Genomic DNA, 19,188 nt, shown 5'->3' with positions numbered 1-19,188 from the left:
GACTGTGGCCCCAGTTCCAGCCCCTGCAGCGGGAGCCACAACTAGTCAGGTCTTGTGTTCTTTGGGGGGCCAGACTCTGCCCAGACTGGGGGGTGTGTGTGTTGGAAGCACAAAAGAGTGAAGGAAATGCAAAGCTAAACACACAGTGTAGCCTGACTTTGTCCCTAAGTGGGGGCTGAGAATTGGACCCAACATGTGCAGGGACAGAGGGAGGGGTTTGTCCCCCTGGCCCTGCCCAGAAGGGACACCTTTCAGGAAGGGTTGTGGCCTTGGCTGTGCTGAGGGTTGCCCCGGGCAATGCAGTTTGGGATTGCAGTGGCACTGTCAGGGCTCTGCAGAGCTCCTGGCAGTTCCTGCATTTGTCCCCAGCAATGCCAGAGACTTGCAGGGGTTGCAGTCAAGCCATTGTGCTCTTTGGGACCCCGACTGGCTCTGCTGAATGGGAGCAGGCCTGGAGTTCCCAGACTGTTCCTGCATCCAGGGTCGGGCCTGCAGTGACGTTTGTGCAGCATTCAATTGGCGCAGTGGCAGGATGGCCATGGATCCATTCCTGCACAAACACAATGGTGCTCTGTCCCAGGCAGGGGTAGAATGGGCCCAAGAATTTTGGAAGGATAAGAAGTAGGGAGTTTTGGCCCTGTGGAACCCCATGGAACCAAAGGAACCCTGGGACATGGCAGAACCTCATGGAATCAAGGGGACATTGTGACCCTGCAGCACCTCACGGAACCAAAGGGAGTCTGGGACGTGGCAGGGCCTGATGGAAATGAAGGAACCTCCTGGGAACAAAGGGACCCTGGGCACTGCCAAAAGTCAGGGAGACAAGGGAACCCCAGGACACTGGGGAATCTCCTGGAATCCAGGGGCCATTGGAATCCACTGGGGCCTCCTGGAACCAAAGGGAACATGGGACACTGCGGAACCTCATGGAATCAAAAGGACCCCGGGACTCTGTGGAACGTCAGGGAATCAAGGGGCCAGTGTGACATCCCAGAACCTTTTGGAACCAAAGGGAACCAATGGGACTTTGTGGAATCTCATGGAATCAAGGGGCCATTGTGACACTGGGGAAAATGATGGGATCAGTGGGCCATTGTGACACTGGGGAACCTCATGGAATCAAGGGGCCATTGTGACACTGGGGAACCTCATGGAATCAAGGGGCCATTGTGACACTGGGGAAAATGATGGAATCAGTGGGCCATTGTGGGCACTGCAGTGCACTGCAGGGCCTTCTGGAGCCAAAGAACACTGGGAAACAGTGCAGCCTCATGGAATCAGGGAGCCATTGTCCCACTGCTGAGCCTCAAGGAATAAGGGATCCAATCTTTGCCTCAGATTTTGTCAACAAATTAAATTTAAGGAATTACAGAAGTGGGATTGAACCACTTTTGTCCCACAGGTTTTAATGATTGGCCAAATGAGAATATTGATATAAAATGAATCATTTATTCTTACAAAAGATTGGACAAAAATCTTAATCAGAATGATTTACTAGACAGTATAAAGGCTAAAACTACTAGTAGTACAGTATAAGATAGGATAGTGCCCTATATTGAAGCAATTATTGAAACAATTCTATTAAAGCTGGCCAAAAGAAATAATTATTACGTAGAGATCTGATGGAACTCACCCAGACCAACGGTCACTGGGAGATTTCTTTTGCTCAGCCTTGAGGAGTGTCCTTGGAGGGCGTCCCCAGCCAAGGCAGGAATCTCCACACATCTACCTCAAGAAGGGCTGTGTTGGAAGAACCTGCCTGGATGAAAGGGGACTGGACTTCTCTAGTATAAAGTGACTGACTGCTCCTCACAAATGGACAGGCCAGTTCCCAGCTTCTCTGTCCCACCCAACTTCCCAAAGCAGGATGTGTGTTTGCAGTTGGGTGAACCAGGCTGGTTTGAGCATCATCCAACACCAAACCCATTCCCATGGTGGCACCAGTAACTCTCAGATCTCACAGACAGCTTGCAGGAGAGCTGGCACTGTTGGCATTGTCTGATGGCATTTTAGGCCTTCTCAGGGCAGGCCCTCCTGCCACCCGGGTCGAGAGGTTGGCTGTGCAAGTCCATCCTGGAGATGCACAGGGAGCCAAGAGTTGGGCTCCTGAGTGACATCCAGCAATGGACAGGGGGATGGGACTGAGCAGATGAAAGTGTCTCGGGTAGAGCTGGACTGGCAACACAAGGGGGAATTATTCCTGGCTCGCTGGGCCCAGGACACCTCAGGGCCTCAGGGAAGAGCTGCAACAGGGCAGGCACAGTTCAGACTGAATACCCTCTTTGCACTGGAAGGCACTTTTTGTTGCACAGGCATTTAAAAGCATTTCCCAGGACAGGATTTCGGGACAGGGGCACAGGTAGGTGTGGGGAATCCCGGCTGGGCCGGGACCCCTGGTATAGAACGAAAACCTGACTGAGAATAAAGGCCTTAGTGCTGACAGCAGGCACCCTGAGAAGAGGAGAAAAACATCCAGAGAACAAGGCCACTGTTCCTGTGAGAACAAGGATACTGTCTCATGGGAACGAGGACTTGTTTTGAACAGAGTGACTGAGAAAAATATAAACATCAAAGGGAAACAGGGACAGGTGCCCAGAAATGTTGTGAGAAAGTAGAACTGAGAAAGTGCAACTCAAATCCACCTATTGGCTGTAGGAATTGTAGTTTGTGTGTTTAAATGGACCCATCTGTGTGGTATACGTGTGCCTGAAGAGCTGTATTTAAGAGGCTGTAAACTGCAGCTCCTGGCTGCTGCTGCTGCTCCGTAGTCCGTCCCAACCAGGACAGGGAGGTCCCAGCCTCACAGGGGTGCCAAAAGGGCTCGGGGGCGGCAGAGCTGGTCCCCAGGTGTGCTCCGCTCTCCGGCTCCTCGTCTCCCTGCACGAGACACTCATTTCTCGGCCGAGGAGGATGAGGAAGGGAAGGAAAGCAGCAGGTGGATGCAAAGGGCCGAGCGAGCAGGCGGGTGAGGAGAAAGGCTCCTTTGGAAGAGCGAGACAATTGGGGCAAATTTGGAATTAAAAGCGGAGGGCCAAAAAGCGGCGAGCGGTAATTTGGGACTGCAAGGTCTGCCGTCATCGGGAGCGGGACCGGGCGAGGATGCGGGAAAGGCGGGGAGCGGGACGGGAACAGGCTCGGGGCTGCCGCGGAGGATCCCGCAGGTGCGGGAGGAGCAGCACCTGGGCTGCGGGAGCGCGAACGGGGCAGGGGGAGGGCACCGAGCGCTGCCCCGGGGCCCGGCGGGGCTCCGGCGGGGCATCGAAGGGGCAGCGAAGGGGCAGCGAAGGGGCAGCGAAGGGGCACCGAAGGGTTAAGCGCGGCCGCGCCGCCGCCGCTCCGCCGCCCGCCCCCCGCGCACGGCGGGGCCGGGAGTGGGGTCTGCGCGGAGCCCGCCCGGCCCCCGCCGCTGCCGCTCAATGCTGCGGGAACACCGGGAGCACCGCGGGGCTGCGGGAGCCGCGCCGGGCAGGGCAGGGCAGGGCAGGGCAGGGCAGGGTAGGGCAGGGCAGGGCAGGGCAGGGCAGGGCAGGGCAGGGCAGGGCATGTCCCCCCCGCCCGCACAGGTGAGCGCGGCTCGGCACCGGGAGCAGGCAGGGGGGGTTGGAAAGGGGAAAGAAAATAGGACTAAATAAGGAAATTAGGAAAGGCTGCGGTTCGGGGGAAGGAGAGCGCGGCCGCGCTGCGGGAGCCGGCGGGGATGCGGGGCCGGGCGGACGCGGTGCCTGCCCCGCCGGGCTCCCCGCAGTGCCCCCGCGGCTCCTGGCCGGGCGGAGCTCTGTGCGGGGCTGGGCGCGGGGTCCGCAGAGTCGGCCCGGCCGGGGGTCGCTGCGTTGCCCCCGGGCACGGGGAGCGGGAGCGGCGGGACCGGGAGCATCCTTCGCTCCCTCCATCCCTCCCTCCCTGCACGCGCAGGGATGCTCCCGCCAGGCCGGCACAGACGCGCGCACAACTTTTTGCTGGCTAACGCGGCTGGAGCTGAAGCTCCTTTCGCCTTCCCCAGGCTGATGCTGCTCCCGTGTCGTGAGCAACAAACTGCAGCGTGTTGTTTTATTGATCCCAGACAGGAATGACTCGCTCTCTAAACTACAACTTAAAGGATGCTGCTTGCATAACAAGTGGGAATAGTTGGGATCTTACATACTAATTATCCGTCACCTTTTAGGCTCAGCAAAAGAGGGTTTGTGGGTTTTTTGCAAGGAGGGTTCGATAAAGCCGCCTGATGTCTTGTAGCCACGTCTTCATCTCCACTGGCTGGATTAATGTGGGCAAAGGATTAAGAGCCAGCACGTTGATGAGGCACCCGGAGGTGCAGGGAAGCAGGGGAACGTTCGGCTGAGGAGAGAAGTCAGTTTTTGTGTTTGTGCTGGCAGATCCTCCCGTTTCCGTGGCTCAGTTCAGGACCTGCATCCCAGCCGATAAATCCCTGAGGTGAGAGCAGGGACTGGTGTAAGGCTCCGGTTCTAACGCTCGTGCTGCTCCCGAGCTCCTTCCCGACACGGTGTCCAGCACGGTGGGCAGAGCTGCCCTCCCACCCGCCGTGGGGCCGGAGGTGCTGTGACCCATCCCAGTGGCATCGTGGCTGGGGGAGCCCCTTCCCCAGTCCCTCTGGCTCCCTGCAGCAGCTCCAGCCCGGCTGTGCAGGTGATGCTCTGGCCGCACCGTGGCCGGCACCGATCGTGGGCAGCGGGGGGGGGTCTGCACTTGGGGCCAGCCAGGTGGTCCCTCCAGAAGCCTTTTCTGCTGCTTCCCTGGCCGGGACACTGGTTTTTATTCTTTTCTGGACCCGAGGAGCTGCATTTTTACCCCGCCTTTGTAAGTCCCTGAAAACTGCTGAAATGGCTCTGGAATAATCCTTCAAAGTCACCTCCCCTCTTTAATCTAAAACCAAAAGGGCTTACTTTACATGGCTAATCCCTCTTTTACTTGCTGTACAGCCTCATTTAGAGGTGTGCCCACTGCTAATTTTCCCCAAGCAGGCTGCTCTAGACAAGGGCTTGCACTGGCGTGCAGCAACCTCTCCCTCCTGTGCTGAACTCTGGGCAGAGCTGAATCCCTCTGACAAGATTTTACTTCATTTCAGGACGGGTCAAGTGAACGAACCCTTCTCAGGAAGCCACAGCAGACGCTGTTTAGTGTGTATTTGTAAATGCCACTTCTTGGGAGGCTCCCAGGGTCTCCTGGCCCAGGTGCCCATAGCCTGGAGGCAGCACTTGTGTGGTGAGGGCTGCAGGGAGCCAGGGGGTGCCTGCAGGGAGCTGGAGTTGAATGATCCCAGCTAAACTCTGGGGAGCTGGAAGTTCTGCCATCCATCCCTTCTGCAGTGAGCTGAGCTCTCTGTAGCCCATCCAGCGCTCCCAGAATTTTCAGCCTGTGCTGTTGTGCAGGTGACAGGACGTGTGTTGGGAATGTGACTGACAGCGGGAGAGCAGCTCACCTTTGCCAGCAGCCTGGTGGCAAAGGGGATGGGATGATGCAACCTTCAACCCCTGACTTTCCATGGGGTAACAGTGGTGTCTGGAGCTCCTCAGCCTCTCACCTGAGCTCACCAGGGGTGTCCGAGGAGGGCAAGTGTGTCTTCGGTGTGGTGGGAGGAGGCGAGTGGTGACGTGTCCTGTTCCCTGAGCCACAGGACACCTTTGGCTGTGGTGTGGCACAAGCCCTCTGGGGTGGGTGGTCTGTGAGACCGCAGCCACCCTTCCCTGGGGTGACCTGAGTTGTATTTCCAGTGTTAATCCCTCCAGGGTTTGATTCCTGCTGATTTTCAGCCCTTGGCTGAGGAGCGTTGTTGGAGAGGGAGGAACAGCAGCACTGGCAGACACCAAACAGCTGGTGAGAGAGCCCTCCTTGGTTCTCAAACTTGCACCTCCTCATGCAGGAAAGTGTTTCTTGTTGCTATCCAAGTCTTTTTTTATTCGGATTCCCATTTCTTTGATTTCAAATTCACTCCCGTGTTACCCCATCAGGGACATCCAGAAAGCAGGGCTGAGCTCATGAAAAATTTCTACCCCAGATGCAAAACTTCAGAATAATTTTGTAGATATTCTGGTGCCACGTGATTTATTTCCCTTGGGTTACGGAGTTGGCTTGGTCTGACAGTTCTGTGTAGTTAACTGAATTTAAAACACTCTTTAAAAATCAGAGGTGAAGCCAAGGCAGAGTGAAGGAAGGCTATTAACCATCAGATAACTCAATTGCCTTTTTCTTTGCTCTCGTGGTCTCTGTGAGTTCTGTTTGCTGGGCCATGCTGGAGATGGCTGATCCCCATCAGGGGCAGGGGTGGGCACAGCCCTGGTACTGTGCAGGCCCTGGGAACGGGGGCGGGGCTTGGGGTGGCCATGGCAACGGGGGCGGGGCCTGGGTGGGTGGTGGTGGTCGGGGGGAGGTCTGAGGGTGGCCATGGCAACGGGGGAGGGGCTTGGAGGGGTGGGTGGAGCCTGAGGGTGACCATGGCAACAGAGGTGGGGTCGCTCTGGTGGGTGGGGCTTAGAGGCAGGAGGAGCTTTGGGGTGTTAATGATTGTGGGCGGGGTTTGGAGGTTAATGGCGATAGTGGGTGGGACTTGGGGCAGTGGGCGGGGTTTAAGGGTGTCCATGGCAATGGGGTGGGGTTTGGGGCAGTGGGAGGAGTTTGGGTTCCTATGGCAACAGGGGTGGGGGTCTAAGGGGTTGGGGTGGGCGGGGCTTGTTTTCCCCGTGGCCATGTGGGCGGGGCCAGGGCCTTGGTGATGGGGGTGTTACTGGGAGGGCCCTGGGTGTTACTGGGAGCACTGGGAGGGTGCTGGGGGGTCACTGGGGTGTTACTGGGAGCACTGGGAGGGTGCTGGGGGGTCACTGGGGTGTCACTGGGAGCACTGGGAGGGTGCTGGGGGGTCACTGGGGTGTCACTGGGAGCACTGGGAGGGTGCTGGGGGGTCACTGGGGTGTTACTGGGAACACTGGGAGGGTGCTGGGAGGGTCACTGGTGTCACTGGGGGGGTGTCACCGGTGCCCCTCCCCCCCAGGTTCGAGCAGGAGGTTTTGGGGGCTCCAGGCCCCGCCCCTGGGGACCCACTGGCCCCACCCCCCATCCTGCGGCCAATCATCGCCACCAACACCTACCAGCAGGTGACCTTTGACCCCCAGAAAATGACCCCTGAGCCCCCCAATGTCCCCCCAATGTCCCCTCAATGTCCCTCCAATGTCCCCAATGTCCCCCCTATGTCCCTCCAATGTACCCCCAATGTCCCCCCAATGTACCCCCATGTTCCCCAATGTCCCCCAATGTCCCCCCAATGTCCCCCAATGTCCCCCCAATATCCCCAATGTCCCCAATGTCCCCAATCTCCCCCCAATGTCCCCCCAATGTCCCCCCAATGTCCCCAATGTCCCCCCAATATCCCCAATGTCCCCAATGTCCCCAATCTCCCCCCAATGTCCCCAATCTCCCCCCAATGTCCCCCCAATGTCCCCCCAATGTCCCCAATGTCCCCCCAATATCCCCAATGTCCCCAATGTCCCCCCAATGTCCCCCCAATGTCCCCAATGTCCCCCCAATGTCCCCAATGTCCCCCAATGTCCCCCCAATATCCCCAATGTCCCCAATGTCCCCAATCTCCCCCCAATGTCCCCAATGTCCCCCCAATGTCCCCAATGTCCCCCCAATGTCCCCCAATGTCCCCCCAATGTCCCCAGTGTCCCCCCCTTTGGAAATGTTTGGCACCATCCAAACACAGGTACAACTCACAGCTGTCCCTCCTCACGTCCCTCGCAGGTCAGCAGCGACATCCTTGGAGGAGCCTCAGGATTGCTCCCTGCAGTGATCCCTGCTCCAGCCTTGGAATACAGAGCAAAAACCCAGGGAATGCTCCGTGCCTGCAGCTCTCCCGCTCTGGGCTGTGCCACCTCCACACAGCTTCTCCTGGGAAGTTCTCTGCAGCCCAGCACAGGAGGATTCAGCTCTGCTCGCGGCCCTCTGCTCGTGGAGTTGTCGAGAAGCAGCTGCAACAATTCCCCGAGTCCCATTCCCGCGTCTGGGGACGTTTCCTTGGAGCTCCCTTTGTTCTGTGACATGTTCCAAACCTCCTCAAATCCCCCCGAAAACTCCCCCAGGACCCTCCAAACCCTCCTGTGACCCCCCAAAATCCAGCAGAGACCCCCAAACCCCCCCAAATCCTTCATGTTCCCCCAAATCCCCCCCAAATCCCCCCAAATCCCTCATGTTCTCCCAAATCCCCCCAAATCCCTCATGTTCCCCCAAATCCCCCCAAATCCCACTCCCACCTTGCTGGCGAAGCACAGGGAATTGATGGATTCCCCAAAATTCTCCTCCAGGGGGAAAATGGTTACTAACATGTCTCCAATTTCCCCTCTCCCCTGGCACAGAATTAGTTTTTCCCCAGGGCTGGGTTTCCTTGAGGGACACATTGGATCTCTCCATCCTTCCTCATAACCATCCAGGGATTTCCAGGCCCTTGAGCAAAAACAATCCCACGACTGGGTTTGTCTTGGCCTGAGGGAGGAGTGATCCAAAGGGCCTTACCTAACATACCTTTTAGATGGATGGCTGGAACTTTGTCTCCATCTCCAGTGTGGAGGGATTGTGCTTGGGCAGGACCAGCTGGGTTGACAGAGCCTCTAGTGTTGACTAGCCAGGTGGCCTTGGCTAAGTTCTTATCCCAATTTTTGTAAGTTCCCTCACCTAGTGCCTTTAGGGTTGTCGCCAACAGTCCATTACACCTTTCTACTTTTCCTGCAGCAGATGCATGATATGGAATGTGATATACCCATTCAATCCCATGCTCCTGTGCCCAAGTGGCTAATGGGCTGTTCTGGAAATGAGTCCCGTTGTCTGACTCAATCCAGCACTCACTGAGCTCCCTCTGGAGCTGCTCCCGGCACTCCTTGAGCTCCCTCTGGAGCTGCTCCCGGGACTCCTTGAGCTCCCTCTGGAGCTGCTCCCGGGACATTTTTGACGGGGAAAAAAGGGATTTTTGAGGGGAAAAAGGGCATTTTTGGGTTCAGCCCTTCTCACCTCGTCGGGCTGGCTGACAATGAATGTGTCATTGTGCGGGGAGAAGTGCAGGTGCTGCAGCCCCCGCTGCCGCTCCGACTCCTCCGGCTGCACGGGCCGCACGCGGCAGAACAGGGGGATGTTGTCCTGGAAAATGGGGAAAAAAACGGGATTTAGGGATTTGAGGAAAGTTTAGGGGGCGGTTCCCCTCATAAAATGCCCCCCTCTGCCCTGGGCCCACTTTGGGCTCCTGGATGTCACTGTGGAGGCGGCGTCACTCCATCTCCAGATGGTGGATCCGTTCGTCCTGCTGATCCAGGAGGGATTTTTGTGATCTCTGTACCTCCTGGAGCGCGGCCATCTGGTGCCGCTGCAGGCGGAGATGGTCTTCGACCTGCCTCTGGTGAGCCTGGGGAGGAACGGGGGGGAAATGGCACCAAAAGGGAAAAAATGGCGGAATCAGGGCAAAATTCCCAAGGTTTTCCTGACTCTTCCCAAATTTTGAGGTGCCACGAAGCAGATTTTGACGCCAAAATGGCAGAATGGGTAAAAAAGTGCGATTTGTTCCCGATTTTTGCGGTACCTCCTGAGGGATTTTGATGCCAAAAGCAGCACAATTGGTAAAAATTCCAAATTTTTTTCTCGGTTTTTCAGCATCCTCAGAGGGATTTTTGGCCGAAAAATAATGAAACTGGTAAAAATTCCCATTTTTTGAGAATGTTGAGGTGCCCCCCCAAGGGATTTCGGGTGGTAAATTCCCTTCTTTTCTTCTTTTCCCAAATTCTGCGGCGCTCCCTGAGAGATTTCAATGCCACAAAGCTCAAAATCGGTGCAAACCCCCATTTTCCCACCTTTTTTTTTGGCACCACTGGTGGATTTCGGGCACAAAACCGCCAGACCTGGTGCAATTTTTTGGGATGGGCTTTTGATGCCAAAAAGAAAACCGAAATCGGAGCAAATCCCCGATTTTTTCCCCATTTTTCCCAAGTTCTGAGGTGTTTTCGGTTCAAAAATCAGCAACACTGGTGCGAATTCCCATTCCTTGCCTTTTTTCCTTGACTCTTCCCATGTTTCCGGGCCCCCCATGAGGAATTTTGGGCTCAAAAGACCGGGAATTGCCGCCACCCTCAGATTTTCCCGCCTTTTGTTTTCCTCCGCGTTGGCGCCCCCTGGCGGATTTCGCCCCACAGAGCACCCAAACGGCTCCGGATTCCCCCGGTTTTTTCCCCGTAAGTTTTTGGGAATTCCAGGCCCCCCGCAAACCTCTGATTTCTCGGAGATGTTGGAGAGCTCTTCCTGCGGAGCTGTGGCATGACTCTGCCGCTGCTCCTCCTCCCGCAGACGCCGCTCCAGCTCCGACTGCAGGGAGCTGCGGGAAAGTCCCAGAATTTCTCCCTGAATGCCCCCCAAATTCCCATCAAACCTCTTCCCAACCCCACCAAAAGTCCCGAGCCCCCCGGAATTCCCATCTCCCCCTTAGAATTCCGAAATTCTTCCCAAATCCTCCCTCTGATCCCCCAAATGCCCTGAATTTTCTTGAATTTCCCCCTGAATTTTCCTGAATTTCCCCCTGAATTCCCACCAAATCCCCACCAAATCCCTTCCCAAACCCCCCTCAGAATTCCCAAATCCTCCCTCTGATCCCCCAAATGCCACGAATTTCCCCCTGAATCCCCCCAGATTCCCTGAATTTCCCCCCAAATTCCCTGGGTGTCTCTGAATTTCCACCCAAATGCCCCCAAATCCCTGAATTTCCCCCCAAATTTCCCTCTGAATCCCCCAAACTCCCAAATTGGAATTCCCAAACCTCGAGGGGCTTGGGGGATTTGAAGGCAATTTGGAGGGAATTGATGCCATTTTGGAGGGGGCTTTGTGGGGAATTGGGGAATTTGTCGAAGGGTTTTGGGGAATTTCTGTGGGGATCCTTGAGAGAATCTCAGAAAATTCCCATGTTGAGGGATTTGGAGGAAATCTTTGGAATTTGGGGTGATTTGGGGAAATTTTGGAGAAGTTGGAGGGAATTGGGGAATTTTTGGAAGGCTTTTGGGGGAAATTCTGTGGGATCTTGAGGGGTTTGGGGTTGACTTGTGTGGACTTGAGGTCAATTTTTGTGGATTTTCAGAAGGTTTTGAGGGATTCTTGATGGAATTTGAGGGGGTTTGGGTGTATTACAGGGGAATTTTGGTGGTTCCCTCACCCCACTCGGAGGCAGCTTTCCCACAGCTCCGGCTGGAGGGGGATTTTCAGTGGATCTTTGATGGATTTGGAGTCGGTTTGGAAGCATTTTTGCTCCATTTCAATGGATTTCAGCTCAGTTCTGAAGGATTTCCTGGAATTTTGAGTGGATTTCAGGGGGATTTGGAAGGATTTGGATGGATTTTGATGGTGTTTTTTATGGGATTTGCGTGCATTTTGCTGGATTTGGGGCAGTTTCGGGGGATGTTTCGGTGCTTTACTCACCATACTCTGGAGCTCAGGTCGCTTTCCCGTCGTTCGCGCTCCCTGAGCTCTCTGTGCAGAGTCTCCCGGGACTCCTTGATTTTCCTCTGGAGCTACTCCCGGGACTCCTTGAGCTCCCTCTGGAGCTGCTCCCGCCACTCCTTGAGCTCCAAATTTGGTGAACAATCCACTCTGGTTCCTCAAGCACGGTTCAGTTTTGTGGGACAAATCCCATGCCCATCCCAGGACACACTCACCACTCTCTGGATCAGTTCAGCTCCTGGTTCCAGCCTGTTTTCCTCCAGGCCTTTGCTCAGCTCTTGCAGCTCTTCCAACCTCTTCTGCACGGCCTGGAGTTCCAGCATAGCCAACTCCTTTTTCCTCAGTAAGTCTCTCTCCTCTTCCACTAGGGATTGAACAACGATATTCAATGAAACAATAAGTCCTGGGTTTCTCAGTGTGGTCCTGACAAGCTGCTTGCTTTTCATCGCAGGGAGGTGTGCAAGTTTCGAGCTGGCTTCCCGCCAAGTCCCCGAAACTCGACAAGAAGGACCTGCTTCCCAGAGAGGGAAGAGAAAAAAAAACGACTTAAGCAGCCAAAGCTATAGCAAAAAAATATATATATATATTTTACATATGAGACAGATATATACAATGAGAATACTATGCACCACAACTCCAGAAATCCCAAACAGCTCCCCAAAAAGGGAAGAGGGGGAGAGAGAAAGGAAAAGGACAAAAAGGGACAAAGACCAACCAAGTCAACCAGCCAACTGCAGGTAAATTAGCAAAATCTCACCACTTCCCTTTGAACAGGCAGGATGGCTGGACACGGCCCAGCGCTCTCCCCTCACGCGTGGCAGATAACAGCAGTCGCTGTGGGCCTCAGCTCCAGATAAGCCAGACCGAGACAGGGACCCGCCGTTCTCGAACCTCGCCGGGAAGGAAGAGCGCGAGGTCCCTCCTGCTGGCTTTATTTACACCTCAAGTTACGCAAAGGAATAGCATGGAATACTTCCGTGATCACCTTCCTGGTTCCAAGCTGGTCTCCAGGAAGGCCTGAGTGAAACCATCCCATTCTCCACCCCTTATTCCATACTATTTCTTTACGTAACACCTGTATATTGTGTCCATCTCTATCCTGCGCGTATACATATACATATATACATATAGTCCATGTTTATTTCGAGGCTGTCGTCTGTTGTTGAAGATCAGCACCACCAGCAGCTCGATTAGGATTCTTGGCCCTTTCGTGGCAATCACAGTTCTGGTTTAGGACTGGCTCATTGGTTTGGGCTGTCTCATCATCGGACATCCTTGGATACCGGGATCACTTTGTTCGGGTCTTTTCCGTCTGGTGTCTGGTCTCCTGTAAAACACAACTTAGGGCACAGAATTAGTTTTTCCCCAGAGCTAGGTTTCCTTGAGGCACACATTGGATCTCTCCATCCTTCCTCATAACCATCCAGGGATTTCCGGGCCCTTGAGCAAAAACAATCCCACGACTGGGTTTGTCTTGGCCTGAGGGAGAAGTGATCCAAAGGGCCTTACCTAACATACCTTTTAGATGGATGGCTGGAACTTTGTCTCCATCTAAAGTGTGGAGGGATTGTGCTTGGGCAGGACCAGCTGGGTTGACAGAGCCTCTAGTGTTGACTAGCCAGGTGGCCTTGGCTAAGTTCTTATCCCAATTTTTGTAAGTTCCCTCACCTAGTGCCTTTAGGGTTGTCGCCAACAGTCCATTACACCTTTCTACTTTTCCTGCAGCAGGTGCATGATATGGAATGTGATATACCCATTCAATCCCATGCTCCTGTGCCCAAGTGGCTAATGGGCTGTTCTGGAAATGAGTCCCATTGTCTGACTCAATCCTCTCTGGAGTGCCATGTCTCCACAGGACCTGCTTCTCCAGACCTAGAATGGTGTTTGGGGCTGTTGCATGCGGTACCGAATATGTTTCCAACCATCCTGTGGTTGCTTCCACCATGGGAAGCACATAGCGTTTACCTTGGCGGGTCTGTGGCAACATGATATAGTGTCCTAGTTAGGACAGCTGAGATCAGTTCATCATGGTGGGTGTAACCCAAAACTGTATTCTATAGCCTTCCATGTCATTTCCCAGAAACTAGACTATTGTTGTCAATAGACTATTCGCACCCTCTGCCCATAGAGCCTGACTCCTCAGGCTATAAACTAGGTGTTAAGAGGCCTGTGAGATAGGAGGATGTTTCTGTCCTCACACCCTTTGTGGAACTCCCCACCCTGAGGGGAGCACTGAACATTCCTGCCTGAACTGGAGGATATATAATCTTGGAGTTTTGGAACATTTTTAACCCACTCGTGGGATCCAGAGGACGGCTGCAGCTCATCGCTCTCAACCAGACTTAGACCATCACTGGACTGCGATCACCAGTTCTGGCCAGACTGCAGCAGCTCTCCCACCAGCAGGTTCTTCCCCTCTCCCTTTACTTTGGACTCAAACAGGGCCCAAGGAACACCACTTTGTTCATGCCCCAGGGTACTGGGTTATACATTTGGGTTTTTGTGGGTTGAGACCAATTGTTGGTTTGTATTATTGTACTTATTGTATTATTGTAATAAATTGTTATTCTGATTTATAATCTCTCCTTTGAGTTGAGTTCATTCCCCCTGCTGGTTAACTTTTAAACCAGCACATTTTGGCGCCCAACGTGGGGCAGAGAGAGAGAAGTCAGAATCACAATTTCATTTGAAGCATTTGTCTATTTGAATATAGAAACTCCCTGATCACCATGTTGTTTGATGCACTCACATGGATGTTGTATTTGAGCCTGTTCATATTTCCACAGATGGGGTATTATTTGCCTTTTTGATGCTCTCTTTAAGACCAGGGAGAGGGATCCAAATTGTTTTATTAGTATATTATGTTTATGTCATTCTAACATCAGAAGCAATGAGTTTCATTGTAAATGTGTATTCAGTCCTGTTTGCCTGTCCTGGTTTGGGTTACTACCTCTGGGGCCTCATTAAAAATCGTACCCAGCTTTTTGGGGGAACAGGGGTGGATGGTTTCCAGCCTCCCACCTCCTTCTTCCCCTTCAGACCTGCTACAACAGTTTTTGAAAATATTGAGTTCCCTTTTGATGTTAAGGACAGCATAATGTTATTGTTAGTGTTGCTCTGTCTGCTCTGTACTGTGTACACCATGTTTAGGGTCAGAAAAGTGCCTTTTAGGGAGGTTGGTTGGACACCTGCCCTGGGAGCAGATAATGCTGAGTGGCACGGGAAGTGGGAGGACATCAGCCAGTATTTGGAAAAGTTTTCTCCTCCAATGATCTGGAAATTCACCCCTGAACAACTGCAGGATCCTGTTAGCATGATAAGACTGGTGAAGGAAAAATGCTCTGGCAGCTCCAGAGACGGCCAGCTCACAGCAACCTGCTGGGCCCTGGCCACTGCCTACCGGGCACTGCTTGACATGGTACAGCACTGTCAGGGGGAGGAGAGAAGGACCAAATCCGCAGGCACCACGTCCACCCAAACCACAGCTGAGTCAGAGGGAGAAAGAAATAAACCAACCAGCACCGTGTCCACACAAACCATCGAGGAGCCAGAAGAACAAGCAAAACCAATAGCAGTCGCCCCTGTCCAGAAAAGGAAATCAAAGACTAAATCAGTTCGCATAGCAAATGATGACGAAGAGGCGGGACCTTCACATCCACCGGAGGAGACAGAACCAGAAATAATCACTCGGTCCCTGTCCCTGGGTGAGCTACGTGAGCTCCGGAGAGAGTTCACACGACAGGCGAACGAGTCCATTCTGACCTGGCTGCTCCGAATCTGGGATGCCGCAGCTAACGATACGATCCTAGATGGGAGTGAAGCCAGACAGCTGGGATCCCTGTCTCGAGATGTAGTCATTGATCAGGGGATTGGAAGGAGGCAGGAAACTCTCAGCCTCTGGCAGCGACTGTTGTCCAGTGTGAGGGAGAGATACCTTTGCAAGGAGGACCTCCACGTACAGCAAGGACAGTGGAACACGATGGAACAAGGTATCCGGTGCTTAAGGGAGTTAGCTGTACTGGAGATAATCTTTTCAGAGGATGAAAGATTCCCTAAGAGTCCAGATGGCGTACAGTGCACCTCCCAAATGTGGTTAAAGTTTGCACGACTCGGGCCAGAAATGTATTCCCGCTACTTAGCAACGCTGCAATGGAGGGAGGGAGAGGACAAGGTGGGAGCATTGGTTAGCAAACTCAGGATTTATGAAGACACTGTCACCGCCCCATTACGAGCCCACGTCTCATCTGTGGAAACCAAACTGGCTGAACACGTCCGAAGCCTGGAAGAGAAAATTGAAGAGGGACACCAGAAGCTAAGAGAAGAAATTAAGGAAGGGATTTTCCATATCTCTCCAGGACAAACAAGAGTCTCTGCTATCAGGAGCCAGCGTCCCCCAGCTAAGGAGAGAAGGTACACTCCACGTGGCGATCTGTGGTTTTACCTCCGTGAGCACGGAGAAGATATGAGGAAGTGGGATGGGAAACCCACCTCTTCCTTAGCAGCCCGGGTACGTGAACTGAAAAGAGGAACAAATACCATAAAGAACTCTTCAAGGGTAAACGTTGCTCCAGTCTCTCGTGGGCAAGACTCCAGACGGTACAGGAATGATCCTCTTGAAGGGACCTCCAGGTCATACCCACAAGAAGAGCACAATGAGTACCATGACCAGGACTAGGGGTGCCCTGCCTCTAGCCAGGTAGAGGAGAGGGACAATCGAGTCTATTGGACTGTGTGGATTCGGTGGCCTGGCACATCAGAGCCACAAAGATATAAGGCTTTAGTGGACACTGGCGCACAATGTACATTAATGCCATCAAGATACGTAGGGGCAGAATCCATCTCCATTTCTGGGGTGACAGGGGGATCCCAACAGCTGACTGTACTGGAAGCTGAAGTGAGCCTGACTGGGAAGGAATGGCACAGACACCCCATCGTGACTGGCCCAGAGGCCCCGTGTATCCTTGGCATAGATTACCTGAGGAGTGGGTATTTCAAAGACCCAAAAGGACTTCGTTGGGCTTTTGGCATAGCTGCTGTGGAGACGGAGGAAATTAGACAGTTGAACACCTTGCCTGGTCTCTCAGAGGACCCCTCTGCTGTGGGACTGCTGAAGGTTGAAGAACAATTGGTACCGATAGCCACAGCAACAGTGCACCGTCGGCAATACCGCACCGACCGAGACTCTGTGACCCCTATACAAAAGATGATCCGTGACCTGGAGACCCAGGGGGTGGTCAGCAAGACTCGCTCACCCTTTAATAGCCCTATATGGCCAGTGCGTAAGTCCAGTGGAGAGTGGAGGCTGACGGTGGATTACCGTGGACTCAATGAAGTCACACCACCCCTGAGTGCTGCTGTGCCGGACATGCTGGAGCTCCAGTACAAGCTGGAGTCCAAGGAAGCCAAGTGGTATGCCACCATTGACATAGCCAATGCCTTTTTCTCCATTCCTTTGGCAGCGGAGTGCAGGCCACAATTTGCTTTCACTTGGAGAGGTGTGCAGTACACCTGGAATCGACTGCCTCAGGGGTGGAAACACAGTCCCAGCATTTGCCATGGACTGATCCAGACTGCACTGGAAAAGGGTGAGGCTCCAGAGCACCTACAGTACATTGATGACATCATTGTATGGGGGAACACAGCGGGCGAAGTCTTCGAGAAAGGAGAGAAGATAATCCAGATTCTCCTAAGAGCCGGTTTTGCCATTAAACGGAGTAAGGTCAAGGGACCTGCTCAGGAAATTCAGTTCCTAGGAGTGAAGTGGCAAGATGGACGCCGCCTAATTCCAATGGAGGTGATTAACAAAATAGCAGCCATGTCCCCACCAACCAGCAAGAAGGAAACACAGGCTTTCCTAGGCGCTGTGGGCTTTTGGAGGATGCATATCCCCGAGTATAGTCAGATTGTAAGCCCTCTCTACCTTGTGACACGGAAGAAAAATGATTTCCAGTAGGGCCCCGAACAACAACAAGCCTTTGAACAAATTAAACAGGAGATTGCCCATGCGGTAGCCCTTGGGCCAGTAAGGACAGGACAGGACGTGAAGAACGTGCTCTACACCGCAGCCGGGGAGAATGGCCCTTCTTGGAGCCTCTGGCAGAAAGTGCCTGGGGAGACCCGAGGACGACCGCTGGGATTCTGGAGTCGGGGATACAAAGGATCTGAAGCCAGCTATACACCAACTGAGAAAGAGATCCTGGCTGCCTATGAAGGAGTTCGAGCTGCCTCAGAAGTGATCGGCACCGAAACGCAGCTCCTCCTGGCACCCCGACTACCAGTGCTGGGCTGGATGTTCAAGGGAAGAGTTCCTTCCACACATCATGCCACCGATGCCACGTGGAGTAAGTGGATCGCTCTGATCATGCAGTGAACCCAGATAGGGAATCCTAATCGCCCTGGGATTCTGGAAATTATCATCAATTGGCCCGAAGGTGAGAGTTTCGGACTATCCTCTGAAGAAGAGGAGGAGAAGGTGACACGGGCTGAGGAGGCCCCACCATATGACAAGCTACCAGCAGATGAAAGGCGATATGTGCTCTTCACGGATGGCTCCTGCCGCATTGTAGGGACAAACCGAAAATGGAAGGCAGCTGTATGGAGTCCCACACGGCGAGTTGCAGAAGCGACCGAAGGACAAGGTGGGTCAAGTCAGTTTGCAGAGCTTAAAGCCGTTCAGTTGGCTTTGGATATAGCTGAACGAGAGAAGTGGCCAAGACTCTATCTCTACACTGACTCATGGATGGTGGCCAATGCTCTGTGGGGATGGCTGGAGCGATGGAAAAAGGCCAACTGGCAGCGCCAAGGGAAACCCATCTGGGCAGCGGAGATGTGGCAGGACATCGCTGGCCAGGTAGAGAAGCTGAGTGTGAAGGTCCGTCACGTAGACGCTCATGTAGGCAAGAAACGGGCTAATGAGGAGCATCGTAACAACGAGCAGGCGGACCGAGCTGCCAGGATTAAAGTCTCTCAGGTAGATCTGGATTGGCAGCACAAAGGAGAATTATTTCTGGCTCGATGGGCCCACGACGCCTCCGGTCACCAGGGGAGAGATGCAACATATAGATGGGCTCGTGACCGAGGGGTGGACTTAACCAAGGACATTGTCTCACAGGTCATCCATGACTGTGAGACATGTGCTGCCATCAAGCAGGCCAAGCGGGTGAAGCCTCTATGGTATGGTGGACGGTGGTCAAAGTACAGGTATGGGGAAGCCTGGCAAGTTGACTACATCACGCTCCCCAAAACCCGCCAAGGCAAGCACTACGTACTGACCATGGTAGAAGGAAGCACTGGATGGTTGGAGACATACCCCGTGCCTCATGCCACTGCCCGGAATACCATCCTGGGCCTTGAAAAACAAGTCCTGTGGCGACACGGCACCCCGGAGAGAATTGAGTCTGATAATGGGACCCATTTCAAGAATGGCCTCGTAGACACCTGGGCCAAAGAGCACGGCATTGAGTGGGTGTATCATATCCCCTACCATGCACCAGCTGCTGGAAAAGTTGAGCGGTGCAATGGACTGCTGAAAACCACCCTGAAGGCACTGTGTGGGGAGACTCAAACACTGGGAGCTGCATTTAGCAAAGGCCACCTGGTTGGTCAACACCCGAGGTTCCATCAATTGAGCTGGCCCTGCCCAGTCAGAACCTTTGCATACTGTAGATGGAGATAAAGTCCCTGTGGTACATATGAGAGGAATGTTAGGGAAGACTGTTT

At 53.8% G+C, this 19,188-nt stretch overlaps 3 protein-coding genes across 3 annotated transcripts in view; 1 reads left to right on the top strand and 2 right to left on the bottom strand.

Moving 5' to 3' along the window:
* The window catches only part of LOC127461278 (uncharacterized), a 129,636-nt gene that overhangs the window by 50,773 nt on the left and 59,675 nt on the right, over positions 1-19,188 (bottom strand). The window lies entirely within an intron of this gene.
* The window catches only part of LOC127461277 (uncharacterized), a 107,631-nt gene that overhangs the window by 42,298 nt on the left and 46,145 nt on the right, over positions 1-19,188 (bottom strand). The gene's annotated exons all lie outside the window — the stretch shown is intronic.
* The window catches only part of LOC127461290 (uncharacterized protein K02A2.6-like), a 31,328-nt gene continuing 30,317 nt past the window's right edge, over positions 18,178-19,188 (top strand). The window contains exon 1 of the mRNA XM_051768970.1: positions 18,178-19,083. Within this exon, the coding sequence (XP_051624930.1) occupies positions 18,209-19,083 (875 nt within the window). The 5' untranslated portion in view covers positions 18,178-18,208. The remainder of the gene's footprint in view (positions 19,084-19,188) is intronic.

This window comes from Manacus candei, unplaced genomic scaffold (assembly GCF_025592945.1).
Source record: "Manacus candei isolate 608988 ecotype Guabito, Panama unplaced genomic scaffold, ASM2559294v1 h1tg000099l, whole genome shotgun sequence".
Taxonomy (NCBI): Eukaryota; Metazoa; Chordata; class Aves; order Passeriformes; family Pipridae; genus Manacus; species Manacus candei.
Note: the sequence above shows the minus strand (reverse complement) of the source record. Positions and strands in the feature narration are given on the sequence as shown.